This window comes from Phyllostomus discolor, chromosome 13, assembly GCF_004126475.2.
Source record: "Phyllostomus discolor isolate MPI-MPIP mPhyDis1 chromosome 13, mPhyDis1.pri.v3, whole genome shotgun sequence".
NCBI lineage: Eukaryota > Metazoa > Chordata > Mammalia > Chiroptera > Phyllostomidae > Phyllostomus > Phyllostomus discolor.
In genome coordinates, this window is record NC_040915.2 from 71,489,014 (window position 1) to 71,501,222 (window position 12,209).

General features: G+C 47.5%; 1 protein-coding gene across 1 annotated transcript in view; it reads left to right on the plus strand.

Annotated features, from left to right (window-relative positions):
• JAM3 (junctional adhesion molecule 3) overlaps positions 1 to 11,648 on the plus strand; it is a 75,855-nt gene extending 64,207 nt beyond the window's left edge. Inside the window, exons 2-9 of the mRNA XM_028528714.2 lie at positions 1,334 to 1,399; positions 1,906 to 2,019; positions 5,462 to 5,614; positions 6,089 to 6,291; positions 7,177 to 7,276; positions 8,769 to 8,898; positions 8,988 to 9,042; positions 9,401 to 11,648. Of these exons, the coding sequence (XP_028384515.1) occupies positions 1,334 to 1,399; positions 1,906 to 2,019; positions 5,462 to 5,614; positions 6,089 to 6,291; positions 7,177 to 7,276; positions 8,769 to 8,898; positions 8,988 to 9,042; positions 9,401 to 9,436 (857 nt within the window). The 3' untranslated portion in view covers positions 9,437 to 11,648. The remainder of the gene's footprint in view (positions 1 to 1,333; positions 1,400 to 1,905; positions 2,020 to 5,461; positions 5,615 to 6,088; positions 6,292 to 7,176; positions 7,277 to 8,768; positions 8,899 to 8,987; positions 9,043 to 9,400) is intronic.
• The last annotated feature ends 561 nt before the right edge of the window (positions 11,649 to 12,209 follow it).

The following is a 12,209-nucleotide window of genomic DNA, read 5'->3' on the forward strand; positions in this document are numbered from 1 at the left end:
TACTTACTAAATAAGAAAGAAAGGATCAAAATGTGTACTGGGATGTATAGATGTAGCTGAACCACTAAATATGATTGAAAAAAGGAAAAGAATGGATTGTTGTGACCTGTAGTCCACTTAATGTAAAAGGAATTAGAAAGCCCCTTACAGCAGTGACTTTCAGTTGGTGGCCAGCAAGAATTTTTACAACACACAGCACCTATTTAGTGAGGGGCATTGACCTCTCTTCTCTCAGATTGTCAAATAAAAAATGACAACAGAGAGCACAGCAAGAGCCATCCAGTGTGCATGATCAAAATAATACCCATTTTTTTTGTCAGATCGGTAAAAAATATATTTTGGGGGTACCGCAGAATTTTATTAGTTTATGTGTGCCATGAGATGAAAAAGGTTGAAAACATTGTCTTAGAGTGTAGGTCTTTCTGTACATTTTCTTTCTCTGATACTGTCCATGAATACCTGCAGACCTTGTTACGAGTTTTATGTACAAAGACCTCTGGGGGAGGCATGTACCGAGTGCCTGAAGAGTGACATTTTGTGGGTGACCAGTGTGCCTACTTGATGTTCTCTGAGAAAATTGGCTGGGACACGTCGAGACTGTGAAGAGCGGTTTCTAATGTTTGTTGAAGCACAGAGAGGGCCAGATGCGAGTTCCAAAAGGGGTTACCTTACGAGTTTTGATTTCGTCAGTAGTGTCATTCAGCTTAGCTTTACAATGCCGCCCCTCTGTTATGATACTTACCCCTTTGTTCAAGGCTGGTGGAAACGGCTTAATGGAGAGGACTCCCGGGTTGGATGTGAGTCTAACACAGGAAGGAGGGGTCTCTGACGACGTGGCTGATGACCATAGGCAGATAGTGTTGACGCCCAGCACCAGGCCAAGGGTTTGGGCCACGTTGAATCTGCCCAGTGCCTTTGCCAGATTCGAGGCCTAGAGGAGGTGGAGAAGCGGGGAGGGGGTGGGGCGGTGACAAGAAGGCGCCTGTTGGGGTCTGGACGATTGAAAGAATTAGCGACGACTCTAAGCAAGAAGGAAGCTCTCAGAAGAAAGGTCTTTAAAGCCTCGGGCGCTGCATCTGGGACGGAGAAGGAATGTGAATTCTCTGAATTCTTCTCTTTCTCTTCATTTTTTCCAGTGAAGGTCAGACTGAGAGACAAAGCAGTCTACTTGCTGTATCTATCCAGGGGTCTTTGTTTCAGAATACTATATATTTCTGTCCTTTGTGGTTAGTGAGTAAAGCTATGTAGAAGGGGAAAATCTGACCTCAGTCCTAAGGTTCTTTGCTGTTTCAGAGTCACATTGTCTCTGATTTTACTTATTTTTTCCTTTCAGGCTGCTTGATAGGAGCTGTGAATCTCAAATCCAGCAACCGTAACCCAGTGGTACCAGAATTTGAAAGTAAGTGCCAGGGAGACTGTGTATGAGGAGAATGGGCACCATCTAATGGGCATTCTTCAGTCTTGCAGCCAACTCAGAACAAACACACACATGTGTAGTGCCAGAGAGAGATGTTCTGGCGGGTGGCGGCTCATCAGTGTGTTTGCTGTGCGGGCAAGCCAAGGAAGCCCTGCTTTGGCTGCCCCGGGGACCTCTGCAGGGGTTGGAGTGGCCCAGGTCTGGCTCCTGTCCCGGCTTTGTACTCACACGAGAGGAAATCCTACACACAGGCAGACTATGAAGGGGAATGTCTTCTCTGTTTAGTAGGGGTTCTTGCTGATCATCTTTATGCCTTTTCTGTCTAAAATCAATCTCCTTAAAGCCTCTTGGAGCCTGGAGATGGCTGGGTTTTTAATCTGCACGAAAGGCCTCTCTAAAACTGCAGACAGCTCAAGTGGTCTGGGTATACAAGGAACCTGAAGTCATTCCACGTGCCCTGAGAACTCTTTTTTTTCTTTGCTCCTTAGGTGTGGAGCTGTCTTGTATCATTACAGATTCACAGACACATAACCCCAGGATCGAATGGAAGAAAATTCAAGATGCCCAAACCACATACGTGTTTTTTGACAACAAAATTCAGGGTAAGCTCCTTTGTCTACAAGGCTCAGGCACGCCCTTGAGGCTAGAGACTTTCTTTCCTCCTGCTGGTCTGGCCTCCATAGCCGGACTGGTTTTTTTGTTTTGTTTTGCTTTACTTATGGAAAATTTGGACCTGTAAAGGTATTGAGAATAGCATATTGAACCTGCCTGACCCTGTCACCCAGCTTCAACAAATACCAACTTATTAGGACTTTCATCTCTCTGAAAAACATCTCTGTGAAGTGTCAGAGTGAACATTTTCCTGGGCCGTCTTTTTACATGACCCGTGACGTTAGTGATGTGAGTTAATTTGAAGGATTGTGTGGAATTGCAAGGAGACAAGCATTCGTATTTGACGAGTGTTTACTGGGTGCAAGTGTACCATACCGAGAAAGCACCTGTGGACTGCTTGGCAGGAAGTTATCCTGTGGGGTTGCAGGAAGTAGGCACAGGACAGGTGGCCATGAAAGGCTTCCTAGAAGTGACTGACCTTCAGGCAGATGTGCGAGGAAAGGCTAGATAGCCGGGCCAGGTGGTGAGGCATGGGGTGAAAAAATGGGTTGGGCAAGGAAAGAAGATTGTGTGTAAAGATATAGCTGCAAATGGCAGCTTGGCTATTAGAGACACAGCATGGGCTCCCCCATAGCTGGGGCTTAGATAAGGAGGGGGCTCTGTTCAGAGGGGCGCCAAGGCCAGGCAGTGCACCCTGGTGAGGAGGGACAGGCTCCTGAGGGCTCGTGGACAGATTCGAAGGCAAGAGTGGCTTTGATTGCATTTATGCCCAAGAATGACCAGTCAGTCACTTTGAAGAGATTGGAGAAGGGCAAACCTTGGGGCAGGGCAGCAATTCAGCATTCTTTTGTGGGATCCAGGAGGGAGCTGCTGGTGGCCTGAGCCGAGGGGGAGGTCGAGGCTGTGGAGAGCAAGATGAGAAGAGGAAAGTGGAGGCGTTACTGGGAGTTAGCTGTTATGAGGGAGGGAGACGAGGAGCCACCAGAGACGGGAAGTGGGACAGGACCTCCGGTTGGGCAGGAGGGAGGGAGCCAGTGTGAGGCACATGTGCAGGTGAGTTGTAAATGGGCTGGTTCAGAGTTCTCAGAGAATTGGGCAGTTGAGGTTTTGGAGATGGGAAAGGGATTTTGTGGAAACAGCCTGCATTCATGGTCTTTCTGCTTTGGGTCCTCAATATCATCCGGGGTTATAGGCTCTTAAAAGGGTTTTGCTTTCCCACCAACATCAGCCCTCACCCCTTGTTTTTGAAGATAGACATGTTATTCTCAGAAAACAAATCCGTTTTCTCTGGCAACTTAGCTGCTCCTGATAAGCCTTGTTCATGCAGTTTTTATCATTCAAGAAACCAAATGGGAATTTTCCACAGACACTTCCTGTTTCTGGGAATTAAACACCTTCCACTTAGCCTGTAGGATGGAGAGACTATTCAGCACACAGGGTATGAGGGCTGGAGGGAAACTTCAGTCTGCATGGTCTTTTCCTCAACACAGGGCTGCACCTCAAGCCTCCCGATCTGCTCTCATCCAGCGTTTTCTTGTGTGGTGTGAGTTCCAGTCCTCACTAATGGCCGCTGGATAGCAGACCTTTCTATTAGAAAATGCCTCAGGAATTGTTTGTCCTCTGTCCTAAGACTTTGCTGTTTGTACCGTATTGTCATAAATTCTTTTCACTAAACAGCGGGTTTAGTAATAGTTTCTACTTTTTTGTGTCATTTCCCCCCTTTTTTATGCCATAACTCCTTCCCTTAGTTGTCATTCTTAAGCTTCTTCATGCTTCTTTAAAAACTGAGATGTTCAAACAGCATAAAACTCACTTTTTAAAAGTGTATTTTCAGCAAAGACATGAACTGTCATTACTGTCAAATTCCGGAACACTTCTGTTTGCCCCCCTAAAAAACCCCTATACCCATCAGTAGTCAGTCACTCCCCATCCCCTCTACTGTTCCACCCCCACCCCCCCTGCCTTTTCCAAGGGCACTAATCTACATTTTCCTGACGGGGTTGCCTGCTCTGAATGCCTCATGGAGATGGAGTCATACACCATGTGCCCTTTGTGAATAGCGTCTTCCACTGAGCATGCTGTTCCCAAGGCTCATCCGTGTTGTAGCATGTGTCTGTACTTCCTTTTATAAAATAGGGATCAATAATATTTTATTGTTTCATCAGGTCATGGACATTTGGGTTATTTTCACCTTTTGGCTGTTATCAACAATGCATTTATTTACAGATTTTTGTGTGCACATCATTTCTTAGGGATAAATGACCAAGAGGACAATTGCTAGGTCATATAGTAGTTGCCTGTATAGTTGTGTGTGTGTGTGTGTGTGTGTTAAGAAACTGCCAAACTGTTTTCCAAATTGCTGTACCATTTTATATTCCTTCAGCAGTTTATTACCCTACATCCTCACAAACACTTGTAATTGCCCATCATGTTGATTCTAGCCGTCCTAGAGGGTGTGAAGCAGTATCTCACTGTGGCTTTGATTTGCATTTCTCTGATGACTGAAGGTGTTGAGTGTCTTTTCATGTACTTATTGGCCATTTGCAGATCTTCTGAAAAATGTCTATTCAAATCCTTTGTCTTTTTAAATTAGGTTATGTGTCTATTTATTGTTGACTTGCAAGTTCTTTATTATTGGTGCTTCGTTTTATTGCTCTTCACCTTATGGTGCTTTACAGGTGGTTGTGTCTTTTAACCAGTTGAAGGCAAGACCCTCCACCAACAAAAAGATTAAAACTTGCTTTTTTGTGTTACTTGCTTTATTGTGGTGTCTTCAAGGTAGGCCTGTATTCAGGATACTAGTCCTTTGTCAGATACATCATTTGTAAATATTTTCTCCCATTCAGTAAATTGTGTTTTCACTTGCTGTGTCCTTTGAAGCACAGAAGTCTTTATTTTTATGCAAGTCCAGTGAAGGCGAATGTAACTGTGTGTGTGAGAGAGAGCTGCATGTTCCTCTGGTGTCGTATCTAACAAATCATTGCCCATCCAAGGTCATGATGATTTACGTCTTCATTTTTCCTAAGTCTCACAGACTCCAAGTTTCAGTAAGGTCTGTGGTGTCTGTGGTGTGAGGTAGGGTTCCAGCTTCATTCTTTTGCATGCGGAGACCCACTTGTCGCAGCGCCATCTGCAGCATGCTGGGGGTTTATTTAATGGCGTTGGTTTGTTGTCTTTCCTTTTAGTGGGAATCCCCTGCTGAGGACGATGAGAAGGAAATGAGTCCCTGCCTTAAAAACAGACACATGCAACAGGTCCTCGACACACAGGCACTGTTTCGGTGCTTGGTGTCGTCAGGGAGCTCACCTCCTTTACCAAGGGACAGAGATGGAAGCCAACCTGCAGTTGTCTTACTGTGGCACCAAGTGCCGGCCCCAGAAACCACCTTCTGCAAGTGGCAAAGACATCTTTACTGTGTCTTCTTTTCTGTAGGTGATTTGGCAGGTCGTGCAGAACTATTTGGGCAAACTTCTCTGAAGATCTGGAATGTGACCCGAACAGACTCAGCTCTTTACCGCTGTGAGGTGGTGGCTCGAAATGACCGCAAAGAGATGGATGAGATTGTCATTGAATTAACTGTGCAAGGTAGGGGCCCATATGAAGTTAAAGTAGGTTCCCCCTTTCAGGCCTTGTGAACCTGTATATAGAAGAAAACAAAGATCAGCTCTTACTTTCTTTCCCTCTATAACCACATCCCTGAGGGCATCACATGACTTAGGGAGGGAAAGCTTGGGGACCTGAGAGTGCTGGATTTGGGTGGAGGATGAGATGGAGGTGAAGCTTCTGCCACTTGCCTCCACCAGCTGTAGGAGGCGCTGCTCAGGAGGTGGAGGCCTTGGGAACAGTTGTGGGTTACACCGGGTGTAGGGGTGAACTACAGCAGCACATTTCAAGTGGCAGATCTCATGCAGTCTGGAGGCTCATGCGACTGTGGGGGTGGCAGTGGTGCAGATCCCTTGGCTGGCTTTCTTGTTTTGGGAGAGGATTTATTGCGGGCTCCAATGCCCGCAATACAGCTTTGTCGCTGATTTTAAATGCCACCCTGTGTTTCTCCTGCAGTGAAGCCAGTACCTCCGGTGTGCAGAGTACCAAAGGCTGTGCCTGTAGGCAAGGCGGCCACGCTGTACTGCCAGGAGCGGGAGGGCCACCCCCCACCACATTACAGCTGGTACCGCAATGACTTGCCCTTGCCGAAAGATTCCAGGACCAACCCCAGATTTAAAAACTCCTCTTTTCTCATGAACTCTGAAACAGGCACTCTGGTAAGATCCCTTCTGAGAGGTGAGGACAGAAATGTCTTTGCTGGGGCAAGGGTAACCTGTTGTGGAAAGAGCAGCTATTAGGAGAGAGAATGAAACCTTTTAAGATGGGAGCTAAGAACCCATGTCAAAAATTCTTCAGGAAAAGGTCCTGAAGTGACTATCCAACTGTAAAACTTGTGAGACAACCGGAGACATTGGGTAATGGGCTGGATGCTTGAGAGTAAGGAATTGTCTGTTGCTTTAGGCATGATAATGGTGTTGTAGTCATGATTAAAAAGTACCTATCTTCTAGGGGTGCTTATTGAAGTGTTTGTGGATAAAATGTGCCTAGAATTTGCTTCAAAAGAATCCAAGCACCTTGGTGGGAAAGGGTGGGTTGGGGAAGAGGTGGGAGCACATTGGTCGTGCACAGGGGACAGAGCACCTGGGGACTCACACCAGGCTCGGGGACACTCAGGACTGCAGACCTGCGCTATATCTCACTGCAGAGGGGAGCTGGCTGGACTGTAGGATAGGACCCCTCCATGTTTGTGTTGTTAAAGTGTTGCTTGAGGAACAATCATTATCAGAGTCCCTTCTCCTGAATCAAAGTCAGGCCCTGCCTCTCCTTCTGGATGGTGCTAGGCTTTGCTGTCTCCATATGCCAAGGGGCATCTGTTGTTCAGAGCTCTCAGGCAAGTGTCAGGAGAGAATATCAGGAGGGACCCCAGACAGTGACCTGGAAGCCAAAGGGGAACCAGGAGCCAAGGAGCAGACACTGTACTATGTTCTGAGATTAGCAGGTTGGCGGGAGGGGGTTGGGGGAGGGCAGGGTCTCCTTCCCCAGCCCTTGGACATCTGCCCTGCTGATTGGTCTCACTGTTCCCTCGTGGTTTCCTGGAGCAGGATTTCAGTGCTGTTCACAAGGAGGACTCCGGCCGGTATTACTGCATCGCTTCCAACGACGCTGGCTCAGCCAAGTGTGAGGAGCAGGAGATGGAAGTCTGTGAGTTGCTTTTTGAAAAGATTTCCTCTGAAGACTGGCAAGTGGCTAGAACATGTTAAATTTAGTCTCAGACCATCAGTTTAGACAACTCTTCTGCTTTCTTCCATAGATGACTGGATCCACCCAAATCTACTTGGGCACATTGAAAGATGAGGAAGCTCTGAGTAATAGCTAAATGACTAATAAGTGGTCCTTGCAATATGTTTATCTCCTCAAAATAGACTTTTTAGAGCCTTGTGATGTTGGAAACGTGGCTAATTATGTAGCTTTTAACTGAGTTTAGTCAACCCCATTACTTTGTAATTGATAAAAACATAAGGTTGTGCGAAGTCCTCAGAAACTGACCCAGTTGTAACCATTTTGCAGTGATCTGAAGCAGAGTTTTAGCCCCTGTTCTGTGATGATGCCCTCTCAGCAGCATCGCTTCTGGAGGAGGAGGTGTCGAGGCCAGAATGGGGGCAGATGGGGCAGTCAGAAACACCTGAGGACTCGCCGCATCCCTCCCTCCTCCCCACGTGCAGACACCCCTGAGCAGTGTTCCCCAGACTTGCCTGGTCATGAGACTCGTTTGGGATCACTGTTTCACATTCAGATTCCAGCACCCACCCCGAGACTCAACAGACCCATCTCCAGGGAGGTCAGGAAGTGTCTGTGTGCGGGACGGCCTTCCGTGACCCTTCTCCTCTGTCAAATGAGGAGGACGTTTCCTGGGCTTTGCGCTGGACCTGGTGAATCTCTAGGGGTGGAGCTTGGGAGTTGAAATTTTAAAATAAAAATTTCCAGTCGATTTTTAAATATGCCCTCATACTGAGAGCCACTCTATTGAGATAAGGGGGAATTTTAACAACCCCCTTCCAATGCATCCCCTGTACATCTTTCATTGCATTTTTGTTTGCACGAAGGAAACAGCCTTTAGTGCTCTCACGCTAAACGGGACCGAGCCCCTTTGCCCGAGATCCAGAGATGAGAAAACAGAGTCAGGGTTCCACTGGGGCGGGGCCTGTGAATGAGAGGGCCAGCACCCAGTGAGGGTTTTACTCTCACCTTGTGTTTGTCACTGCTGAGAACTAGCTCTCTTTCCCCAACTAATCACAGCCAAGGGAAGTCCTGGAAATTAGGAATTTTTCTTCTGTAAGACTCCTGGCTCCTAATTCTGTTTTTACAGTGTATCCGTTTCTTCCAGTAATAATATTTTCAGAGATTTAGCCAGGGGATTTTTGAGCCCATCATATGTGCAGTGCCAGACCCTATTTATTACAGCAGTAACTGTAACAGCATCTGAACTATAGAGGTCTCAGTACTTCTCACAAGTGAAATCAGGGGTTATGGTGTCCTGTGTGTCTAGGAAAGAAAGAGTTTTACGTGTTCTCACTTTGTTCTTCTGGCTGGAGGAACCTGAGGAGCAGGGGGGGCGGGAAGGCTAGAGGTGGGGAGGAGGTGTAGCAGGTGAACAACATGCATCCTCCCTCCCGTCAATCTTCCTTTAACCCAGATGACCTGAACATCGGTGGGATTATTGGCGGGGTTCTGGTTGTCCTTGCTGTCCTGACCCTGATAACCGTGGGCATCTGCTGTGCATATAGACGTGGGTACTTTATCAACAACAAACAGAGCGAGGAAAGGTGAGCCTGTCTTTTGTGGAAAAATAAAGTTCAATTTGGCATTAATACGGTAAGCAGTAATCACTGAACTACCCTCTCTTATTTCACAGTTACAAGAATCCGGGGAAGCCAGATGGAGTTAACTATATCAGGACAGATGAGGAGGTACGGAGGAGGGGACCGAGCAGGTATCATGTAGGAGACCTTACAAGTCAAGGTGTTCCCAGCAGGGACAGTGACAGTCCTCCTTGGAAACCAAGTTGGGTCCCCTAGGAAAAAAGATTTCCCAGTTATAGTCCGGACCCTGAGCTCCTCAGCGTTCACAGTAGCACATCCATGCTGAGGGCACTTAGAGTTCTAAGCTTTTGATGCCACTTGTTCAGGACGATTCATTTGATTTGCTTTGCCAGTTTTGTTCTCCGGGAATGGGGCGCTGGACTTGACCACCACTTTTGTCCCCACGTCCCACTGTCCCCCGACCGGTGGAGGACGGCTGTGCTCTAACTTGGCGTTGGCTTTGCAGGGCGACTTCAGGCACAAGTCATCATTCGTGATCTGAAGCCGGCGGTGTGGCCGGGCACACAGGCCACCTCCGCTGGAAACGCCTGCACGGAGCAGCTCGGAGTGCAGTGCCCTTGGACAGCGCTGGACACTCGTGCAAAAGCTTTTCGTTTTGGCCAAAGTTGACTGCTACTCCTTTCTTACTTTTTAACAAGCCACATAAATAAAGAATTTTCCTCAAGAGGGGCTCCGTGGCCCATGGAGAGTCCTGCTCCATTTCTCGTTAAAGGCTTTGTCAGTCAGTCTTGTGGTGTCCATTTTGGAGAATCTTCCTGGGTCAGCATTTTACAGACCAACCCAAACCAGAAAAGCGAACTGCTTGTTGGGAGCAGGGCCTCCCTACCTGTAGGAGCCCTGCTCGTCCATGGAGGTGTCAGTATTGGAGGAGAGCCTCCACCTGAGCCTCAGTGTGAAATGGTACTCAAGGAACGTTCTGCTTTTCTATGAGTGTTTCTTTTACAGAATTTTATATTCTAAATTTTTGCTAAACATGTATTTTGGTTATTGAAAAGAAAATTTCTATTTAAACTGTAAATATGTTGTCAGTGTTAGATAACCTATTTTTTTTAAGAAAACATACAACCTTTGGTAGTAGTGCCAAGCTACTCGAGTTAAATTGGAAAATGTCAGCATTAAGAGTATCTTCACCCAAGGACTCCTCTCGAGGAGGCTTACCGGAACATTCCTTTTCCCACACGTGCTTTGGCAGTTTTCAGAAGAGAACTTGCGCCATCTATACAGCAGACCATTGTTGCTTAGGCAACCTTTAAAAATTCCGATTAAGTAATATCAGAATCTGTTTGCCATCTCTCTCAAAAAACACACGGAGCTCTCAGCCACAACTGTGCAAACCGTTAGCCAGCTCCCAGGTTGAGGCATCTGCCACCTGCATGGGTGTTGGCTACTAACTACTGAGGCTGGCTAGCCAGCCTGCCCCTCCAGCTCTGACGCCCTGGCCTTGGCACTGCGCGCGGGTTGGCTTTAATGTCCTGTTCATGTCCCACAGGCACAGCCCAGGACAATTCCAACCTGTCACTTCAGGAAAGGTGGATGCTCTCCCTGTGGCATCCCAGCCTTGGGATTCCCTGGGCTGAGCCCTTTTTGGTTGTGGGTGGCTGATGAAACAGAAGCCACTGCTGTTTGGCTTTTTTAATTCACTTAACTTATTTGTGTAGTTCATAAGACTGTCCAGGGCCAAAGGCAGTTTTGAATCAAATCTGTCAACTATAATAATATTTTTTAAAGAAAATGAATTCCTCCTGACCAGGAAGAAAGCCCCAAGGCACCGCAGACTCTGTCTCACCTCGCAGTGCAGTGTGGTGGCCCCGCCCCAGCCGGCTGTCGGTAGGGCCCTGGGCCAGAGCGCAGGGCGAGGAGGGTGAAGTGCCCCAATCAAAGGCAGCTTTCTAGCTCCGCCCACAACACTGCGTGCTTTATGGGGGACGTGCTTTGTGGGGGACGTCAGAGACAGAAGCCTTTGTTCAAGAGCAGATGTTCTTAGCCTCAGATATGATGCTGTGTTAACTCATAATGTGATTTGAAGCAAGGAGCTTGTCAGAGGAATGCCTTGGGTTCCATTGTGTGCTTAGAAAATAGTTTTTATATAAGAACATAGGCATCTTGGGATTAAACTTGCATTGTCTTAATTTTTTGTACTTTGAGGTTTTTACAACTTGAGACTTGAGACCTACGCTGACTTAGAGTCTAAGCTGTGTGAAGTATTTGCCATGGGATGGTGGGCAGCAGCCGAGGCAACTCTTCGCACCTTCAGTGGTGCCCACCGTCCTTTGCATTTGTGTCTGGAATGCTTACCATAGGGCTCTCCCTTCATCTTCACCTCTTCTTGGTGGAAAGGGATAGCTGCCCCTTTTCCTAATTGGGGGGGGATCTTGGTTGGCACAGTGATAGGGAGGCCTTTTTGCCTCCTTCTTATGCCCTAAAACCTCAGGCCCTAGTGCCCTGTGGCCGGGGTCTGATGGGAGAGTCGTGGAATGTGGAGTCTGGGACGTGGCTACCTTCACTGTAAAAATAAGGACAGCAAAGGAACGTCCGTGTGTTTTCAAACGTGATGTGACTAAGATTCGAGGCCTGTGCGAGGCTGTGGTGGCCTTTGGTGTGGCTCCTGTGTACATAGATGTGGCAGCCTTGTACTAACACACCTGTAAGTTGATGTTTGTTAAACCTCACTTATAAAAGGTTTTTTAAAAAATCGACATTGCCTTATTATGTTTCTTTATTTCCTTTCGTGCTGGGTTTACGCCTTCTTCCTAGCGTTTTCTGTAGGTAAGTGCCCTCAGAGAGACTGCTACCCCCACTGACAGGAGGGGGAAATGAGTGTGTCCCCTCAAAGCAGCTCTGAGAGTCCCTCTACTGATGGTGTGTCCACATGGGCCACAGCTCACAAACGGGAGGGCTATGGGGTGGGTGACAGTGATAGAATGCCCAGGCTAACCCCACGTTTATATCAAAAACACAGTAACCCTTCCTTTTGCTTCTGTAGTCCTGGGAATAAAAACTGATCCCACTGAATCTCTTCCTGGTCACTCTTGGAGAAAACACGCCATGCATGTGTGAAGGTTGCCTGGCGGCGCCAACAGCAGGCTAAAGCCATGCCGCTCATGGAAGCAGTGCTCGGCAGACCATCAACACAAATCAGCGCTGGTGCTGCTCAAGGCCAGGGACAGGCAGCAGTGTCTCCAGAAGCAGGACTGTGTTTACACACTTGGAGGGAGGGACGTGTGTTGTCAGGAGGCAGCAGTGTCTGTCAGGGA